This window comes from Carassius auratus, unplaced genomic scaffold (genome assembly GCF_003368295.1).
Source record: "Carassius auratus strain Wakin unplaced genomic scaffold, ASM336829v1 scaf_tig00215416, whole genome shotgun sequence".
Classification (NCBI taxonomy): domain Eukaryota; kingdom Metazoa; phylum Chordata; class Actinopteri; order Cypriniformes; family Cyprinidae; genus Carassius; species Carassius auratus.
The window spans coordinates 1,444,910-1,464,369 of record NW_020528079.1 but is presented as its reverse complement, the minus strand read 5'-3'; the positions used below and the strand labels follow the sequence as shown (position 1 = coordinate 1,464,369).

Genomic DNA, 19,460 nt, shown 5'->3' with positions numbered 1-19,460 from the left:
AAATGTTTCCTCTTGACCGGTGAGTATGTTATTCAGATGGGGGCGTGTCTAATTCCATACGTGTGTGTGTGTGTGTGTGTGTGTATGGCTAATAACAATTACGAAGCTTTATGTATTCCACTGTATATTTACCTCAAAATTTAAAGACACCATTCCAATATCTGTTTTCATTAGGGTGTTAAACGATAAAAAAAAAAAAAAAAAGAAATGTGCTAGGGAAGGAAAACAAAAAAGTTGTAGATGTACACAAAATGTTTTTACTTGAGCACAAATAACAAATGTTTTGGGCAGCAGTACATGATACCATTTACTTCAAGCAAATTCGAGAAATGTATGAAATACAGATGAGTGTCCATGTGTTGATGTCAGAGAGACGGATTGGGTCAGGGAATGAAACCAGCTCTGGATCCGTCAGGTGCCATTTTTACTCGACACCCTTCATGAACTCCAAGAACTCTGTTAAAAGTAATGCATATTTTAATTGTAGAAATGGGTTTGCCGTTTTATTTTAAAATTCATACATGTACCATGTTTTGAGTACAAATTAATACCGTCGTAATCGATCTTGCCGTCGTTGTTCTTGTCTCCGTCCTTCATGAGCTCCTCGATGTCGTCCTCCGTGATGGCCTCACCTGTCGACTCCAGCATGTTCTTCAGCTCGTCTAAATCAATGTAACCATCTCCATTCCTTAAAGAGACCACGATAAAACACATCTAGTATAAGGGGTAATCTGAAATACAATACCATATGCTTTAAAAAAAAATCCAGTTCATACTTATCAAACATGCGGAAGACTTCAGCCAGCTCTTCTTCTGATTTTCCTTTGCTCTCCTCTTTCATGCAGCGCACCATCATCACCAAGAACTCATCAAAGTCCACAGTCCCACTTCCTACAACCCACAGTCCAATCACCAATGAAATCCCAATTCGTGCCATAAACTATACACATGCATATGAATGATTTAACTAAAATCCAACATACCATCTTCATCTACTTCATCTACCATTTCCTGCAGCTCTTCTTGAGTGGGGTTCTGGCCCAGCATCCTCATCACTTTTCCCAACTCCTTAGTGCTGATACAGCCATCCTCAGCGTCCTGCACGAAGATGTCAAACGCAGCACGGAACTCTGCCAGGCACAGTCAGATAACAGCGCAAATGTAACACGTCAGTAACATTTGTAAGTTTACAACTAAGAGAGCTGACATTGTGGTACACCAGAATACATGCAGCTTTATATTCAAACTGACAGATAAAAAAAAAGAAACTCACCATTTTTTTGTTCTTCTGTCAAGTTTTCTACCTGTTAGGTGGAAAAGAGAGCTCAAAGCTTTGCTCAAGTTGACTTTGATCTAAAAATACAATATGTTGTTAGACTGTACAGCATGTCATTCGATAGAGACTGACCAAGGTCTTTTCTTTACAGGAATGACAGCTGTCATTCGTGCAATGTTCTTCGGACACCAGACACCCTTTGCCCCATTTTGAAATGCTTTAGCCTCACTGTCAGTGACCCTTTTCTATTTCACCACCTATTACGGAATATGCTAAATCTAAACCTTACACTGTTTTTTTTGCTAATTTTTTTGACCTAATCCATTTTGATGGTGTGCCATGTGCCCTTAAAGGGCCGCAAACTTCTGCTGTCCTATCTCCCATTTATTGATTTAACCTTGAGCGCTAACTTCCCCGACGGATTGATTTCTGAATGCTGAAATCTGTCATTTACAGAGGAAGGAAATGGTCAAGGACCAGTTAACATTTATTTATTTATCATTTAGCTGACGCGTCAATACGATAGAACTTATGGGACTCTTATTACAGGGTCACAGGCAGCCTGAGTGGAATGAAATGCTTATAATTAGTGCATTAATAACTTACCGCTGCTTTATATACATCATCCATGGCTGTTCTAGGTTTGAGGTTTCCTTTTAGAAATTGTCTGTAGGCTCCTCACAGGTAATCCAGCACTGAAGCCCTGTCACCCAGCACTCCTCTTTTCACGGCAGACACAGGACGAAGAGTCTCAGGGCCACCTGCCTTGGCCTTTATGGCTGGAATGGATCGCCCCAGAAAAGACAGAGCCTTTTGTCACTCCCCTTTCCTATCTAAGAGAGCGAGGGATGGGTGAAAAAGGAAAGGGAGCAGAACAGAAAGGGGTCAGAGATGGTATGGGATATAAATAGAGGAGGAATGTCAGAGACAACAGGCAGGAGAACTGGAGTTATGACAATAAGTCCTTGGCACTGGTCTCTGGCAGCCTGAGCAACAACCCCATATCAAGTTCTAAACTTATCCACTGGTCACCTGCATTTGCCAGTCATTGTTGAGCAGCATCATAACTGCATTATTGTGGGAGGCACTGGTCCTATGTGTGAAAGAAATGACTATAATCAAAGAGGCCAATAGCACTTCTTGTTATTAAATCTTAACCAATGTTTGGGGTTGCTGAGGACCCAAAACATTAATAATTCCCTTCAAAGTCACAAAAGCACAGTGAAAATGTGTGACTGGATGACCAAATTTAAAAAGAACCACATTGGAAGTGGTTCTTTTTAAATTTAGTTGGAGAAAATATTTTAACAAAAATGTTTTGATGTAAAAATAATCATATATATATGTATATATATATATATATATATATATATATATATATATATATATATATATATATATATATATATTATATATATATATATATAAATGTTTCTAGAGCATTGAAGCTTAAGATGGTCTTTGGGTTATTGGGTTATATAGTCTTAAACTAACTCTGATTTTTTTATTCTAAAATTTAATTTGCAATGTAAATCATTGTTTTAAATTGGAAAAATGAACTAGAGTTTCACTAGAGTTCTCGGATGTTTTGATGATATTTATATCCATAACTTTTTTCATGTCCATCGTAGATAATGTTTTAGATGCAATTCTGAATGAAAGATCAGGGGAAACATCTAATTATTCGAGATCTAAGACCAGTGATATATAAACAGCTGCTTCACTGTGGCACCTCCGCACCACAATTCCACCTTTATTCTATAATTAAGTCCAGAGAAAAGAACCTAGCGCTCGAGTCACATCTTTTGCTTGAGCTGTTTGAAAACTTATTTTGTCAATTATTACATCAGTCCTGACTGCAAGCGATAAGTTAGATTCTGATCTAATATTTCAGAATTATTTGATGTTGGGGTTCCCCCCCCCCCCCCTCGTCATCTTTCTCTACAAATCAATCAGTATTTTATGTCAAAATCAGACTGCATCAGTATCAAGGTTGCTGCCACAAGCAGCATGAAAGCTTCAAGCATAGACTAATGCCTCTGGTTCTGACATCATAATGATACATATGCTATTTTTGATCCCTCTGGTCTAATTTAAGAACCACCTACTAGCCATGAACCTTCCCTTAAAAGACTATTAAACTAAGAGATTACAGAGCATACACACATACAATTCATAGACAAATAGTGGTTTAATTTCATAATAAGCATGAAAGCATAATGATTGGGGTTTATTTTGCCATCAAAGTTTACAAACTTTTGCTGTGTTTTAGAGGAAGCTCCTTCCCTTGCTTTTACTCATTAATCTAGCCGACGATCAAATGTATCATTCTCTGCCCATGTTCTCAGCAGCTCTCTCCATGACCAGCAATGACGCAAGCACCTCATCTTGAGAATGTGTAGCAGCTGAAACACTGAGGTTCAGAGAGTGTGTGTGGGACAGATCTATGAGGCCAGAGTGGGGTTGGACACCGGACAGGTCAGCAGATCACACTCACTACAGACAGACATTTGTACAAGGAGCAGCAGTCTGGCAAAGTGGTTTTACCAGATAGCATAAAATTACAGATACTCTCTAACTCTTACCGTCAGTTTGTTTGGACAGAAATACCAGGTCATCCATTTAAAAAGGATCTTGGTTGACAAGGGAGAATATTATATGATATCTGATATATAATGCAAATGCACATCAGATTACAACTTTTAAGAAACCTGAAAAAGAGATATAAAGGTGTGCACATAAAAAATATGCTTCCTATGTCAGCGTACACAGTTGTTGTCCATTTTGTATCCCATGTTGTCTGAGCAAATTTAAACAGAGTGGCAAGGCAATATCTCACTGTACAGTGATAATTTATGGTGTAAATGTAATTGAAAACAATCTCTCCCTATACAAAGTGACCCTGAGAGCTTGTCTGTGAGACCCTCACTCAAGCGAAACTCTGGCCTCCCCCACAGATTTATCAAATCTCTGATTTCACACTAATGAGTGAAACTGAAAAGATGGTGTTTACGGAACTTTTACACAAAAAGTATTTGGACGCCGGTGCCAAACTTAAAATGTATGAATATCATTGGTCTAGAAAACAATAATATCAAACCTAGTGGAATTTATTAAGGTTATCACAAGCATTGCAATCTAATTATCAAATGCAATGACATTCAGACATTCGAAATGTGAAACTATATATAAATCATTCTATAATAAGAGAGGAGTGTAACTGTATGCTTTGAAAACACATAGCATTTGTCTGTATGCATGTCTGCCTCCATCTGTTTGTTGTATGAGTTAGAGAACAATATCTTTCTCTTTTGGCACAATCTTTTTCTTTTTCTTACTAATAGCAGTATGTCAGGCAGTAACTTGTTGAGGTTGAGGTATCAGACTGCTCACTCACTGCCCTCTTGTTTGGATAACTCTTTCATTTGTCCATCTCAAGTGCTACAAGGTGTGAACATTGTCATTGTGGCATGTCGTGACTGACACTGACCATCATTCCTCTGCCTCTCTCTCTTTCTGTCCCGAACTCTAGTGTTTGTTGGCACAAGCGTTGACTTTATAAGCAACGGAGGTCCTTGTACATGTCTAACTATCTCCTCCCTGTTTTCTCCACCCCCTCCTCTTTCTCACCGCTGACTACGAGGGAATTTAAGAGGGTAGCTTGAGGTGAGCCTGCAGGTACACGGGGAGCGTCCGAACAGATCACATCACAACCATGCAGGCTCTTTTTCTGTTTTGCATGTTCTTTGGAGCTTTATCTGTGGAAGGAGAAGTCCTGAATGAACTGAGTTCACTCACCACATTTTCATCTGAGACAGATGTTTCATCCTCGCAGCATCAACCGGTGGATTCTTCATCCACACCAAGTGAGTAGATCAGCAATGTGAGTAATGATAATTTCAGGAGGAGTGACAGAGGATGCAGTCCCAGAAATGGTCAGACAAGACCACTGTGAATAGTTCATGGTGTCTGTTATACTTTGTTCATGTTTATTGAAGCGCTTATTGAACTAGGATAAAGTACTTAAGTAAAGTTACAGAGCATCAAAGAATATTTTGGTAGAAATAAAGAGAGGTAAATGCAGCTTCCTTGGTTTTTGGTGTATCTACCACAAAATAGTTTACATTGTTTAAAAGTTCTTTAAATATTTGGACGTGTGTGTGTCTCTGCATATTGCATTAGATAACAAAATATGAAAGCGGATGGTACTGGCAAACAAATGATGACTTTTCTCAAAAAATGTTTCTTTAAAACATAATTTTTGTAACCTTGTTAAAGTCTTTACTGTCATTTTAATACATTTTATACATTTTGCTGGATTAAAATAGTAATTTATTTAAGAAAAACGTACCCCAGACTTCTGATTGGTAGAGTATGTGTAGCTTCTTCTGTCAACAGTGTAGCTTTTGGTTCACACATGGTTCTGAATTCACTGATTGTGTTATTATTGTGTTGAATCTTGGCTGCATTGGCAGATGAAAAGAGAACCAGCGAAGCACAAAGAACAAGGCAAGTAAGCGACACTGCCAAAGGTACACAGGTGAGTTTGTATTTCTGGAGTAAAACCAATCAGGATTCTTACATCAAACAGTTTGGTGAAACATATAGAAAACAGTAAAAATTGAATTCATGACCATACTTGTGTACTATAGTAATGCCTGTTTGCTGCACAGGCTGCTACTGTTGTTACAGTGAAACAAGTGTGTGTATTCTGGCAGTCCAAGATACACAACCATACCATAAATGCTAATTATAAGTCTATTTTTGCTTCCTGTCTTAATGCTCAGCCTCTCATTTTCCACCTTCTTTATTCCTGCCTGTGCTATTTGTCCACTATATTTAGTTTGATTAGTTTGTCCAGCGTGTTTCCGGTCATTCCTGTGTCACTAATGTGTGCCTTCCGTGTGCCCCATCAGTCAGCTAGGGGGCGAACTGAGGCTGTGTGGGTGGAGCTCAATGCTGTGTTGGAGAGATGGGGCGGAGCCACAGGTAAACTCGATGCAATCTTGAGGCAACTCAAAGAGGAGAAAAAACACCTCTTGGACAAAGGGAAAGAACAGAAAGCAAAGAGAAAAGAAGAGGATGAGGATGAAGAAGAAGAAGATGATGATGATGATGATGAGGACGAGGAAGAAGAAGAAGATGATGATGATGATGATGATGATGATGATGATGATGATGAAGAGGAAGTGAAAAAAGAGAAGGAGGAGGTGGGGGGAAAGGAAGAAGAGGCAGGCGAAGAGGAGAATGATGCACCTAACAGGACTTCGAGCCAAGACTCGTTACCAGAAGGCTGCAAACTGGCAGGAAGTCGAATATCTTGCAAGCAAATTGGCTTTTCCCACCTTCCAGTCATCACAAACAAGGAAGTCACCATCCTTGAACTGCCTGGTAAGGTCTGGAATGGCTGAACGGTCCAACAAAAGTATATGAGTCATTGAGATGCTCTATAAATCATGTTGGTTGTGTTTTGTTATAAGTACAGCCATTAAACATTTTAACCAATGTGCTGTCTTACAGGAAATAACTTAACCAGAATTACTCCCAGTGGTTTTTCTGAACTGCCAAAACTTGAAGAGCTTGACCTAAGTTTGAACAAGCTGGAAGACTCCTCTTTCGGCCAAAGACTTTTCATGGTACTGCCATTTTTTCTCCCTTCAATTACACCAGCTTTATACTCCTGTAATCTTTAAAGTGAATATATTGTAGATGTCTACATCAAATTTAAAAATAATTCCATCCTAGTCAGGATTTTCAAGAACATGCAAATTTAAAGTTTCAAATTAAAACGGCTAATTACAAGTTCAGCCAAGATACGGACGGATTTCACAGCAGGAGACTTTTAGAAGAGACCAAACACACCACTTCCAAAGTAAACTCAGCAGCATGAAAACAGGAACCGCAACTTGAAGAAAATGCCACTGTCTTCTTTGGACGTCTATGAAATGTCGGTGAAGTTAGCATAAGAGTAAATGCTTTTTATTAAGGGAAATGAGTGCACAATTTGTCAGGCAGCTCCGATAGTCCAGGGCAGCAGGGTTTGAAATATATGTCTTATCATTAAAATAACAAAACAAACTGTGCAAACGTGCTTTTCATTTGGTGATTGGCACAGTGGAAACATTGCTGTGTTAAAATTCAGTCTCACAATTCACTAAGCCCAAAGCAGACAGGATGTAACCACAAAGTACTCAGTAGACAAGCATTTTTCTGCTCTTTTAACAGAATCTGACAAAGCTGAAGAGTCTGAAACTTGATGACAATGCACTTACAGCAATTCCACGCTTGCCATCTTCTTTTGAGGATCTAAAGATAAACAACAATAAAATAAACCAACTGGCTACACACAGCTTCAAAGGTTTGTGCTGTTTTTGAGTTTATTCAGTTCAGTTGCTTATTAATTTAAGAAAGGTTTACAGATGAAGAATGGAGTAGTACTTTTGAAAACGATAATTTATATAATTTACACTCAAAGGAGATATAATCTAGTCTCATATCAGTAGCTGAACTAAAGCTCTTTTATTACGAGTCGCCTGGTGGGGGTCAACATGTTGAGATCACATGACCAGCCGAATAGTACTTCCTTTATCTTAGTAACGTCCCTGCTGCTGGATTCTTTTGTTCATAAGATACAGTACATCTAAAGGCTGGAATACACTGCAGATTTTTGCCTTGATTTACAGTCTGGAAAAGTTGACGCTATAGATCAGTCAGTCAGAGCCAGTCCGCAGATTTAAGACGACAGATTTCACAGAAAATCATGTAGTAGTAGATGAGCAGACTCCAATTTTTTATCTTCAGACTATGATTCCATACAGTCAGAGGAAATCAAACATGTTTTATATTTTGAGCATATATAGTGACATGTAATATTTTCATTTGTCACTTGTCTCACATAGCAACCTTGAAACACTTGTAGTTGCTCAGTGTATTAAGCATAGTTTCTTATCTGTAACTATTTACAAAGTTGGTATACCATATAATGCCTATTGTTTTAAAAACCTGTAAAAAAAACCTGCATATGCTGGTTAGGTATGTTTTAAAGCTGGGATGCTGGTTTAAGCTGGTCCTTTGCTGGTTTGAGCTGTCCTTTGCTGGTTTAAAATGGTCCTTTGCTGGTTTGAGTTTGTCCTTTGCTGATTTAAGCTGGTCCTTTGCTGGTTTGAGATGTCCTTTGCTGGTTTAAAATGGTCCTTTGCTGGTTTGAGTTTGTCCTTTGCTGGTTTAAGCTGGTTTAACCTGGTCCTTTGCTGGTTTAAGCTTGTCCTTTGCTGGTTTGAGCTGGTCCTTTGCTGGTTTAAGCTGTCCTTTGCTGGTTTAAAATGGTCCTTTGCTAGTTTAAGATGGTCCTTTGCTGGTTTAAGATGGTCGGACCACTTTAGGACCAGCACATTACCAGCTAAGGACCAGCATAAACCAACAAAGGACTAGCTTAAACAAGCTCAAACCAGCATCCCAGCCTCATAACATACCTATCCAGCATATGCTGGTTTATTTTTCAACAGGGTGGGTTTGTTTGTTTTGTTACATCCACACCACTAGGTGTCAGAATAAGTCTAGGATATTTCAAAATAAAAAGAAATTACTGATACACCTTTAACTTAAATAACTAATAGATTTCGTTTTCTGCAGGCCTGTCTAACTTAAAAGTCTTAGAACTGGCAGGAAACATTCTCTATGGGGGCAGCATTGAACCCTTTGCTTTCAAACCTCTGAAGGCACTCAAGTTTTTACGACTGGATAAAAACAGATTCAGTGCTATCCCAGCAGACTTGCCCCCATCTATAGAGGTCAGTTCTGCAACCTAGCCAATGTTTCAGTCACTTGCTTCTATGTATAGCTTTATGGTTTCTACATTTTACTCATCTTGGTGTATTTGCAGGTCCTGAGGTTGCAGGACAATCAAATAGTGGAAGTGCAGGACAAGCTTTTGGATAAGTGTGTCCACCTGAAGGTGTTAGATCTCAGTCACAACCTCCTAAAAGAGAACAGCTTCTACCCTGAGGCCTGGATCAACCTGCCGTGAGTCTCACATGCTCTTTTTTTGGCATTATTAATGCACTTTTTTAGATATGTTTATTGCTTATGGAATAATAATCTGCTTCAACATTTTTTATTTTGTTATAATTTGTACAAAATATATATTTATAAGACAAAATTTAATATAAAATCTATATTTAATATAGATTATCAAATTAAACAATCATTTTTTTATATAAAAACACATTTCTATATACCGTATACAGTCCAAAAATATTTAGTTCATGTTTGGTCATAAATAGTAAAAAAAAAAAAAAAAAAAATTATATATTTATATATGAAATACTTCATACAATATATTGTAATGTATTTTTACATTAGTATGAATATGTAAGTTATAGATTTATATACACACAATTCCCTTTGTACATTTACCTAATTAGCCACTAGATGGTGCACAAAAGACATGATGAGAACAGTCTCTATCGCCAAATGTGTTGAACACTGTGCTATAAACCTGTGTTCCTCATCATCGGAATCATTTGAAACTTCTAATTAAAAAAATAGAATAAGAAGAATAAGTTACCAATCAAGAAATCAGTATTAACCGATCAGTATTATTCAAAGATTCATGATTTTAAATATACAATTTTGAATATGGAAATGATTTGAATAACTAAAATTAATCTTTTAAAAAATAAAAAATTTAACTTTCAGTAAGTGGTGGCAAGTCACTTTATCACTGAATCATTCAAGTGATTTGTTCGAAAAGATAATTTCAGGAACTAAGCTTGTATGAAATCTTTATGAACGGGAACTTGAATTACTGACTCTATAGTTTCATTCATAAACGAAAAACTGCTGTGTGTGCTTGGAGATGTGCAGTGGCTCAGCTGTGACTTTGTTTGAAACTATTTTCTTTGATGAAATAGAGCAAAATCAGGTGATAGTATAGTCAGAGAATATAAGTTGCTTAATTTCGTTTATTGTACTGTTGTATTAAATCGGTATAACATTTGCAAGCTCCCTTAATAATCATTAAAAGCTGTCACTTACCTCAGTCCATCGCGATCTCATAAAGTTCCATTATAATCAACGAAGCTCCCTACACTGAACACTGAATCTCTTGTTTAGACCCTGTCCACACTTTGTTAAAATGAGAGGATTTGTGAGCGTGCAGAACTCAGCACTGAACAAAATGCCAGTGATTTGAGCAGTGAGTGGATTCTGGTTAACAATGAATCAACAGAAATTGCAAAAACACGTAAGTAGAAACCTTTGACACCCCCTGAGCACATACATAAAAAAATACAATCGCACTGGTGCTCCTAAATATTTTTTCATTGTCGCAAGCAGTAGTGAAATGGTGGAGCCCTGACACCATGTCCCAGCTGTTTGGAAATCCAAGCTTAATTTCATGAGCAATAAAGACTTCGTCTAGGGTCATATATGGAGGATTTTGGGGACTATTTTGTAATTAGGCCTGAGTTCACTCATGGATAAGAGTTTGCACTTGTATTGCGGTGAATGCAGATGTTTGGCTGCTCAACCAAATGGAGCGCACTGGTTATGGCTTGGCTGTGTGATGGTGAATGTGTGGGGTATGAATCATGCAGGAGTGGTCGTGGTGCTCAAGCATTCCTACAGGGAGACATTTGTGGATTTAATTTTAGAGTTGCCAAACTGCAGATATGTGGTTAACACATAAAACATCCATACTTCAACTAAAAGCTAAAAAAAAAACACAAAAAAAAACAAAAAAAAAACAGATGCTGTGATCAGAAAGCAACAGTAATCAGTACTTTATACCTAAAAGAGACACCTAAAGTTCCAAAAATGAACATCCAGGCATTTACTCACACTCCTGTTATTTCAAACCTTTATAAATAAGATATTTTAAATCACTGGCAGCGATTCACCATGCCATTACAATGAATGTGAAATGTAACTTTCAAGTTTCTAAAAGGACAAAAGCACCACAACATTAACATAAAAGTAGCCTACATGATTTATATCTAAGTCTTCTGATGTTATACAAGTTTTATGTGAGAAACAGACCAAAGTAAATTAAAATGAGACCTTCCACTACAACTTTCTCTGCTCCATAAGCTTTTTGTCTTTTCATACCATCAGTAAATCAGACTAATACATTATTCATCTTGAACATCTTTTACTCATTTTCTTTTCTTGCAAAATGGAGAGACATTTTGCAAATCTTTTTGAAACCGTACCATTCAAAGCGGTTTGCAGGAACTCCCAATTCTCTCTCTTTCTATTCACTCTTTTCAACATTTGCATTACCAGGAAAGTGGACATTATCACTGGAACTGCTTCGATGGCTGGTGCACTGTTTACTTTCCAGCTGCCTTTTTAAGGTAACCTGTAATTAGCTGCAATGAGCACAAGTGAGCTTTGATCTACAATCAGCTTAACTTTAGAGGCTCTTTATTTTAAAATAGTGTCACTTTGTCACCAAATTGCTACTGTTAATTGTTACTGTAGATGTATGTGTGTGTGCATGCAGTCATGTGTGTGATCCTGTGATTTACCCAAACACTGCTGCACCATGCTATTATCTTGGCACAAATCTCTGAACCTCCCTGAGTTAAGACAAGACTTTTACTGTCGGCTTTAATTTCTTCAGCCTTTATGAGTGCCTGTCAGCCCAAATAATGTCCTGGTCTAAGTCTAAATCCCTGCTCCATCAACACCTCAACACTCCATTTTTCAAAGCAGCCCAGCCGCATATTCTCCATACATACAGACATAAAGATGTAGCCATGGCAATGTTTTCTTGAATCTTGTTTGTGATCAGTCACATTACATTCCCAGCTGAGAAGATTGCCTCAAAAAAAAAAAACATCTGTGGCCCAAAGATGGCAAAGCCTCTGGGGGTCTTGTGCCAGAACTGCTATAAAATGATTGGAAATACTAACGGATAACTATTACAGATCCTCAGCATAACAAAGGCACCTCGTATTAATCAACTTTTTTCCTTTTCTCTATATTTGTTTCTGCATTTAAACTTACTCTAGCATTCTTTTGATGCCTTTATGACCTTTTTGGACCTTGAAAGTTTAACTTGCATGGACTTTCAATGGAGTGACAGAAATCTTTCAGGTTTAACAAGAAATATCTTGTTTCCTCTTAGAGGAGAAGCTCTAGCAGAACTGCTAATAAGAGCCTTTATAAGTTTCTTTAAAAGTGACTCATCTCTGACCAGTGACGTCACGTCAGCAATACGCAGTCAAATGTCATGGGAAACTGTGCAACTTGGGGTTGAAGGAACGCGGTGCTCTCTGTGTTCATATGCCTGTGTGTTTATTTAGGTGCACAATTTTTTGTGTGTGTGCATTGACACGACAGGTCCCCTGTCATCTGGAGGGTTGTTTTGGTTCTCGGGGTGAAGAACAGGGTGTGCTGGGAGAGGGCTCCTCTGCAGGCCGATGACCTTAGACTGAGGATTTGGATGGATGTGAGGACAGTGTTGATGCGCTGGGTGGACTGAGCTTACAGGAATGAGGCAGGGGGGTGAAACATAGGACATGCACTGCTTGTTTTCTCACACAAGCAGACAAAAATGCAAGTTAGTGAAGTTTCACCAAGAAGTTCACATTCTCATTTCATGATGAGTTATATAAAGTGTCTCTGTCTGAGGATACAACCGAGAGCCATCGGTTGTTCAGATATGAATAGACACACATGCATGCATATATGTAAATGCCGTTCACTCTTTTAAAGTGTAAATAAAAAAAAAAACCCTGTTCTGTGAATAATGTCAGGAAAAGAGCACGAATTACAGGGCCACAGCTGGAGATGGTTATGCCATTGCTAGCTCTTGCTAGTTCAAATCATAGTGCTCTAAATGATGGGGAGTTTAGCTGTGCCTGGGTCTCCCGCATGCATGATATAACATGAGATCCAACGAATTGTGCTTTGATTACATAAGGGTTGTGCAATGCTGGCATTGGTGTGCCTTTGGACATGAGGTGGCAGCCGTGCTCTCTGATTCTCAATATGGGAGTGCTCCCTAAAAATGCTCACCGTTATTGGCTTATCGGTGGGGGGAGTCTGTTTGAGAACAATGTCAGTATATAAATCTGACTCGGACATCAGAAGCCAATAACCCTGAAACTGCTTTATTGTGTTTGGAATTAAACTTTTTATTTATTTATTTATTAGAAAACTGTATTTTATGGCTGTTTTGTCACACAGGTATCTTTTATTGCGCGTTTAAAAGTTTTTTACAGTGGTATTTACTTTTAGATATAGCTCAGGCAGTGTAATACTTTTTTTTTCTACTGGTCAGCTTAATTGTGCATTTTCAGAGACTGCTAATATAATATAAATAAAAATGAGTTTACAATATATAAAATCTTGATGTAAAATAAATATATAATAAAAATAATAGTAAATATTAAAATACTTAAAAATAATAAAGTATACATATACACTTAGCTAAAGGATTATTAGGAACACCTGTTCCAATTTCTCATTAATGCAATTATCATATCAACCAATCACATGGCAGTTGCTCCAATGCATTTAGGGGTGCGGTCCTGGTCAAGACAATCTCCTGAACTCCAAACTGAGTGTCAGAATGGGAAAGAAAGGTGATTTAAGCAATTTTGAGCGTGGCATGGTTGTTGGTGCCAGACGGGCCGGTCTGAGTATTTCACAATCTGCTCAGTTACTGGGATTTTCTCACAAAACCATTTCTAGGGTTTACAAAGAATGGTGTGAAAAGGGAAAAACATCCAGTATGCTGCAGTCCTGTGGGCCAAAATGCCTTGTTGATGCTAGAGGTCAGAGGAGAATGGGCCGACTCATTCAAGCTGATAGAAATGCAACTTTGACTGAAATAACCACTCGTTACAACCGAGGTATGCAGCAAAGCATTTGTGAAGCCACTACACGCACAACCTTGAGGCGGATGGGCTACAACAGCAGAAGACCCCACCGGGTACCACTCATCTCCACTACAAATAGGAAAAAGAGGCTACAATTTGCATGAGCTCACCAAAATTGGACAGTTGAAGACTGGAAAAATGTTGCCTGGTCTGATGAGTATCGATTTCTGTTGAGACATTCAGATGGTAGAGTCAGAATGAGAACATGGATGAATCATGCCTTGTTTCCACTGTGCAGGCTGCTGGTGGTGGTGTAATGTTGTGGGGATGTTTTCTTGGCACACTTTAGGCCCCTTAGTGGCAATTGGGCATCTTTTAAATGCCACGGCCTACCTGAGCATTGTTTCTGACCATGTCCATCACTTTATGACCATCATGTACCCATCCTCTGATGGCTACTTCCAGCAGGATAATGCACCATGTCACAAAGCTCGAATCATTTCAAATTGGTTTCTTGAACATGGGAATGAGTTCACTGTACTAAAATGGCCCCCACAGTCACCAGATCTCAAACCAATAGAGCGTCTTTGGGATGTGGTGGAACGGGAGCTTCGTGCCCTGGATGTGCATCTCACAAATCTCCATCAACTTCAAGATGCTATCCTATCAATATGGGCCAACATTTCTAAATAATGCTTTCAGCTCCTTGTTGAATCAATGCCACGTAGAATTAAGACAGTTCTGAAGGCGAAAAGGGGGTCAAACACCGTATTAGTATGGTGTTCCTAATAATCCTTTAGGTGAGAGTATATTGTGTATATAAGAGTATTTTGGTTATGGATGTGTGTGTGTGTGTGTGTGTGTGTGTCTTTTTGGCTGTAAATTAATGTGTTGGCTCTATTGTGGCAGTGGTCCATTGCGCACATGCATAATAAAACATTCATTGATTTATTTAACAACCCTATTGTTGATGAAAATCTCCTAAAGAGGGGGGAAAATTCCCCTATTTGCATTAACACTTATTTCCATTATTTGTTTTTCAAAGTTCACCAGTGGCAGTATTGACCCTCTATGTGCCCTAAGCAAGACTTTCCAAATGTCTGACACAGTGTTTTAGACAAACACAAAAAATGCTTTATAAATCTAAAATAAATCTGTCAAATTGCTTCATTTTACTTACAACTAGAACTAAACATAATAGCTCAGGGCTTCTCTCTGGAACTTTGTTAGCTACATTCACTGCCAGATATTCTGATTGACGTTCAGTCTGCAACATCTAACATCTCATCTCAAGGTCAGTACCAGAGCTTGTTGGGGGAATGAAATCCACATGGAGGTCACTGTAGCTATTGATATTATTGTAGCAGACATTGCAATATGAGACCCTTATTCCTCCTCAGCACACTGGTGGGCTGGGGAACCGTCAGTGTTACGGAGGCCAAGGAAATGTGCTCCTGACTCCTGCTGAGACGAACATTGTAAACTTACACCAGCTGCCTCCTCCAGAACCCTCTCAGAAAACACAAAAGCCTCTCTTACACTACCATGTATTTTAGGATATTCCCTCACTCTCTTGAAATCGTCCACTTCCAATCCCCCCTTGTGCTTTCACAATGTTCACACACACACAAATACGCTTAACTGAAGCCGACACACAGGCTGTTTTGGCTCTAGCTGTCTTTTGCTGGTTTAATGACCTGCCATGGGGCCCGTTCTCCGTGCAAACACTGCAAAAAACTTCACAAGCTCCCCCAGCACTTGAGAGAGTCCCACTACATATGATGCAACCGATGTACACTTACCATCAAAAAATACTCTAACATGGTTTACACAAATACAAGTTGTATTGTACAGACATGCTTAGACGAGCATGAATTCCATTGGTCCATTCTGGTATCCATGTTTAGCATGTCACTATTATTTAACAAACCTGATTCAAATAATCAGCTGGTTAGAAAAGAGCTCCATGCATGAACTGTGTTCCGATTGACAGTGTCCCTTTACATTGTTCATCGCTCCCTACTACCTAAGCACAGAAATCCATTGAAGTTTACTTCACTTCAGAACATTCATTCATGGATTTGCACTATGCCATGGCCTGCAGCGTCTTATCACATTGATGAAACTTACTAGAGAAGTGTGACGTGTAACATAATACACCTCTTTAAATAAATACAATTTAAATTCACGTCTCGCACACTTCGTTGCCCTTTGAACGTAAAATATACATTTGCTTCAAACTGGAATCTTGGTGGAATATCCTGTGTCCACTTCACAGGGAGCTTACGAATAGAACAAATGTCTCTAGTGATAAGAGATGCATACAAAATCTGAGGGGGGTTGCAAAGACTGGAATTAAGAACCACTGTTTGTCTTTCTGATGAAGCCTATAACGTTCATGCTACTTTCTAGTGGTGAGGATTCATCCCAAAGTCTTGATTTTTTTTAAAATCCACTCAGCAAAAATATTTGTTCAGATTTGTCCACTGAAATGATCAATAATTAGTTCAGTGACCATGTCTTCAGATTACATATTTACAGCAGTAGGTGGTAAAAATATGTAAAGTTAGCATCATTTATGTGTTGTGAGTGAGCCCTTGAATCATTGAATGATTTGTTGAAAAGCACATTTATTGACAACTAGACAACTATAAATAAAGCTCACTGACTTCAGTTAATGAGAAATATTAGTGTATCGAAGTGAATGAGAGTAATTCCTTCACTTAAAGATTTGTTAAAACACAAATTTATTGACAACCTAAACAGCATTCTGAATTATAAAGTTGTTTAAAGTGCATTAATTCGCAAAATACTTTTTAGTTTTCGTTTTTGCTTTTGTATCAAAAATGGTATCAAGAATTGTGAAATTTAACAGAACATTTTGGTGTTCGTATCTCCAGCAAAAATAATTACGTTGTAGTATATACTGTTATCGTTAAAATAAAATTACTATATTGTGATATATACTTTGGTTATGTCGCCCACCGCTAATACTCTCCATGATGTAACACCACACTTCTGTCGGTCTGTTTTCTCAGGAAGCTGGAAACTCTTGACCTGTCCCATAACCAGATGGCAGTGGTCCCCTCAGATCTGCCCAGGGCCTTGCGCAAACTCTCCCTACAGCACAATCACATTCACTACATTCCTCCATACTCATTGAGTCACCTCCGCCCAGGCTTACAGTCCCTACGCCTCTCCCACAACCTGTTAGAAGAGCACGGTGTGCTGGGGAAGTCATTTCGGGGTGTTTATCAATCTTTGGTGGAGTTACACTTGGACAACAACAGACTTGAGAGGGTGCCACACAATATGTGCCATTTCAAGAACCTCAAGCTACTGCATCTAGACCATAACCGTATAAGGTATGTATGCTAATGATCTGTTCCTTAACGCAGTGGTCAGATATCAAAGCTGGAGTCTTTAACCTATCTAATGATACACAGTTTGTCCAAATCAAGTAAGAGTGTGATGGTTTTACATGCTGTGAATATTGTACAACATTAATCTGGGGTTGCCTGTGATCTTTGCTTCTAAAGGGGTTAAAACATCATTGCCTATGCCCTACATAGACTGCTACCTTTTAAGGCATCATCATAGAATCTCTACTGATCTCAAGAAAGTGTATACTTTTCAATACTGAATAACAATGTTGTTATAAGCACATTTTACTGTGCTCATTGCAGTGCATACTGCAATCCCTAATACTTTCAAAAAACATACAATGTACTTGAATTTGAGAAGTATCTGAGAAGGCAGCATAATGTTTTTAATAATACCGTATTTGCATATGGAGCACAGTTTGAATGCCTTAAAATGCCGTCTAGTTCGTCACTAGGTTTTGGAACAGAACCATAGTGTTAAGCTTCTACATGCCCAAATGATGCAACCTCCATTTGTGAAAACCCCTCAAACTTATGCCAGCAATCACATCTCAACTCCTACTCTGTCCTGTTATTTCTTGAAATCCTCATTCTCTTTTGATTTTTTTTTCTCCTGCTCAGACTCAGCTCTGCAATTTTTTCTTTGATCTTCTTTTAAAAATTCTCTCTCATTTATTGCTCACCAAGTTCACTCTTGCTTTTATATAAGTTTGCATTTCAAAGGCTATAGTGCAACCAATATCACAGCTGATGTAGTGTGAGAACCAACGCGCAAGAGTGAACTACATTAACTGCACTAATTAAAATATTTGTGTGCTTGCTTGGTCTGCCAGTAATTACAGGGATGCATATCTCTGCTCTCTAAACAGCTCTTCAATAAGTAAGGTCTAGAAACACAATTTTGGAGAATAGATGTGTTCAAAGACACATTTGCTTTAGATTTTTCTAAGTTTAAAATGATGTTTAAGTATTTTAATGGAAAAGATTACAAAATTAATTATTATGGAAATATGTACATCCCTACAATGAAAAGTGTTATAGTAAATAATTTGTATGGCTTTGTGTTTTCAGCTCTGTCCCGGTCAAATCAATCTGTAAGTTTAAGGGGACTGAGGAATCTTCCCTGTCAACTGTCCATTTAGAGTACAACTACATCAATGTGAAGAAAATCCCTCGTGCTGCTTTCTCCTGCATTCAGGATTCCAGCGGGATCATACTGGAGCCCCAGAGACAAACACAGGGCTACTAAACTGCTACAGAATCCTCACCCTGTCACTGCTTCTCCTGCCAGTCACTCTCAGATTGAATGGTAAACACCATGTACATTAGATCTATTAACAGTGTGCATGCCTTCTGTTGAAAAAAGTCATGTTCAGCAACTAGCACAAAATACATTATTTAGATTTTTCTTGTAAGCTAATTAACCCACATAAATAAAAAAAATCCCTTTTACAGTATTCATTTAAACTGGTGCATCTGTAATGATTTTATTATTTTATAATTTTATATGTATAATTGTATTATTTTAAATCTTCATATTGTAATGTCACATTAAAATGGAGTCATGTCTAATACTTTAATTTGAGTTTAATTGTTTCAAGATTTTATTCAAATGCAAGACAGCGAGTAAATGTTTTAGTACAATTACCAGTCTGTCAGATATTGTATGATGGAACCAAAGCTCCAAGCCCAGGTAGGTGCACCTAAAAAAATGTCGTGTTCTGAGACTGATGGGTATGTGACAGCTGGAGGCGTCTGATCAGGGATGATGTTTTAAATGGCAAGGTAATGAGATAGATCTTATGAGCTGTGATGTCTGATGGGTTCAGGTGTGAATGACGCCCACAGCTTTGAACCGGGCTCCTCTGTACTCTTCAGCAGCACCGCATGTGATGTACATACAGTAATTATCTCCTGGTATCTCAGACTCAAGATAAGTTTCTTTAAGCATATATGTTGAGCTTGCATTTT

At 38.3% G+C, this 19,460-nt stretch overlaps 2 protein-coding genes across 2 annotated transcripts; one reads left to right on the top strand and one right to left on the bottom strand.

Moving 5' to 3' along the window:
- Window positions 1–234: 234 nt before the first annotated feature.
- Window positions 235–2,103, bottom strand: LOC113094721 (troponin C, slow skeletal and cardiac muscles). Its single transcript, XM_026260339.1, has 6 exons — window positions 1,883–2,103; window positions 1,274–1,304; window positions 984–1,130; window positions 777–891; window positions 552–688; window positions 235–456 (listed from the first exon to the last, which is right to left on the bottom strand). Exons 1-6 carry the CDS (start codon window positions 1,904–1,906, stop codon window positions 425–427), a joined length of 486 nt encoding a protein of 161 aa, XP_026116124.1. The 5' UTR covers window positions 1,907–2,103; the 3' UTR covers window positions 235–424.
- A 2,537-nt stretch (window positions 2,104–4,640) lies between these two features.
- LOC113094720 (extracellular matrix protein 2-like) lies at window positions 4,641–19,061 on the top strand. The gene is made up of 9 exons (XM_026260338.1): window positions 4,641–5,142; window positions 5,752–5,816; window positions 6,193–6,667; window positions 6,797–6,912; window positions 7,502–7,634; window positions 8,909–9,066; window positions 9,159–9,298; window positions 17,145–17,471; window positions 18,561–19,061. Exons 1-9 carry the CDS (start codon window positions 4,992–4,994, stop codon window positions 18,736–18,738), a joined length of 1,743 nt encoding a protein of 580 aa, XP_026116123.1. The 5' UTR covers window positions 4,641–4,991; the 3' UTR covers window positions 18,739–19,061.
- The last annotated feature ends 399 nt before the right edge of the window (window positions 19,062–19,460 follow it).

Coding starts and splice junctions, on each gene's coding strand:
- LOC113094721 (XM_026260339.1), bottom strand. CDS start 1,906: ATGGATGATGTATATAAAGCAGCG. Junction 892..983: donor AGATGAAGTAGATGAAGATG/GTATGTTGGATT, acceptor TGTGGGTTGTAG/GAAGTGGGACTGTGGACTTT. Junction 457..551: donor CGGCAAGATCGATTACGACG/GTATTAATTTGT, acceptor TACTTTTAACAG/AGTTCTTGGAGTTCATGAAG.
- LOC113094720 (XM_026260338.1), top strand. CDS start 4,992: ATGCAGGCTCTTTTTCTGTTTTGCATGTTCTTTGGAGCTTTATCTGTG. Junction 6,913..7,501: donor TCGGCCAAAGACTTTTCATG/GTACTGCCATTT, acceptor CTCTTTTAACAG/AATCTGACAAAGCTGAAGAG. Junction 9,299..17,144: donor GAGGCCTGGATCAACCTGCC/GTGAGTCTCACA, acceptor CTGTTTTCTCAG/GAAGCTGGAAACTCTTGACC.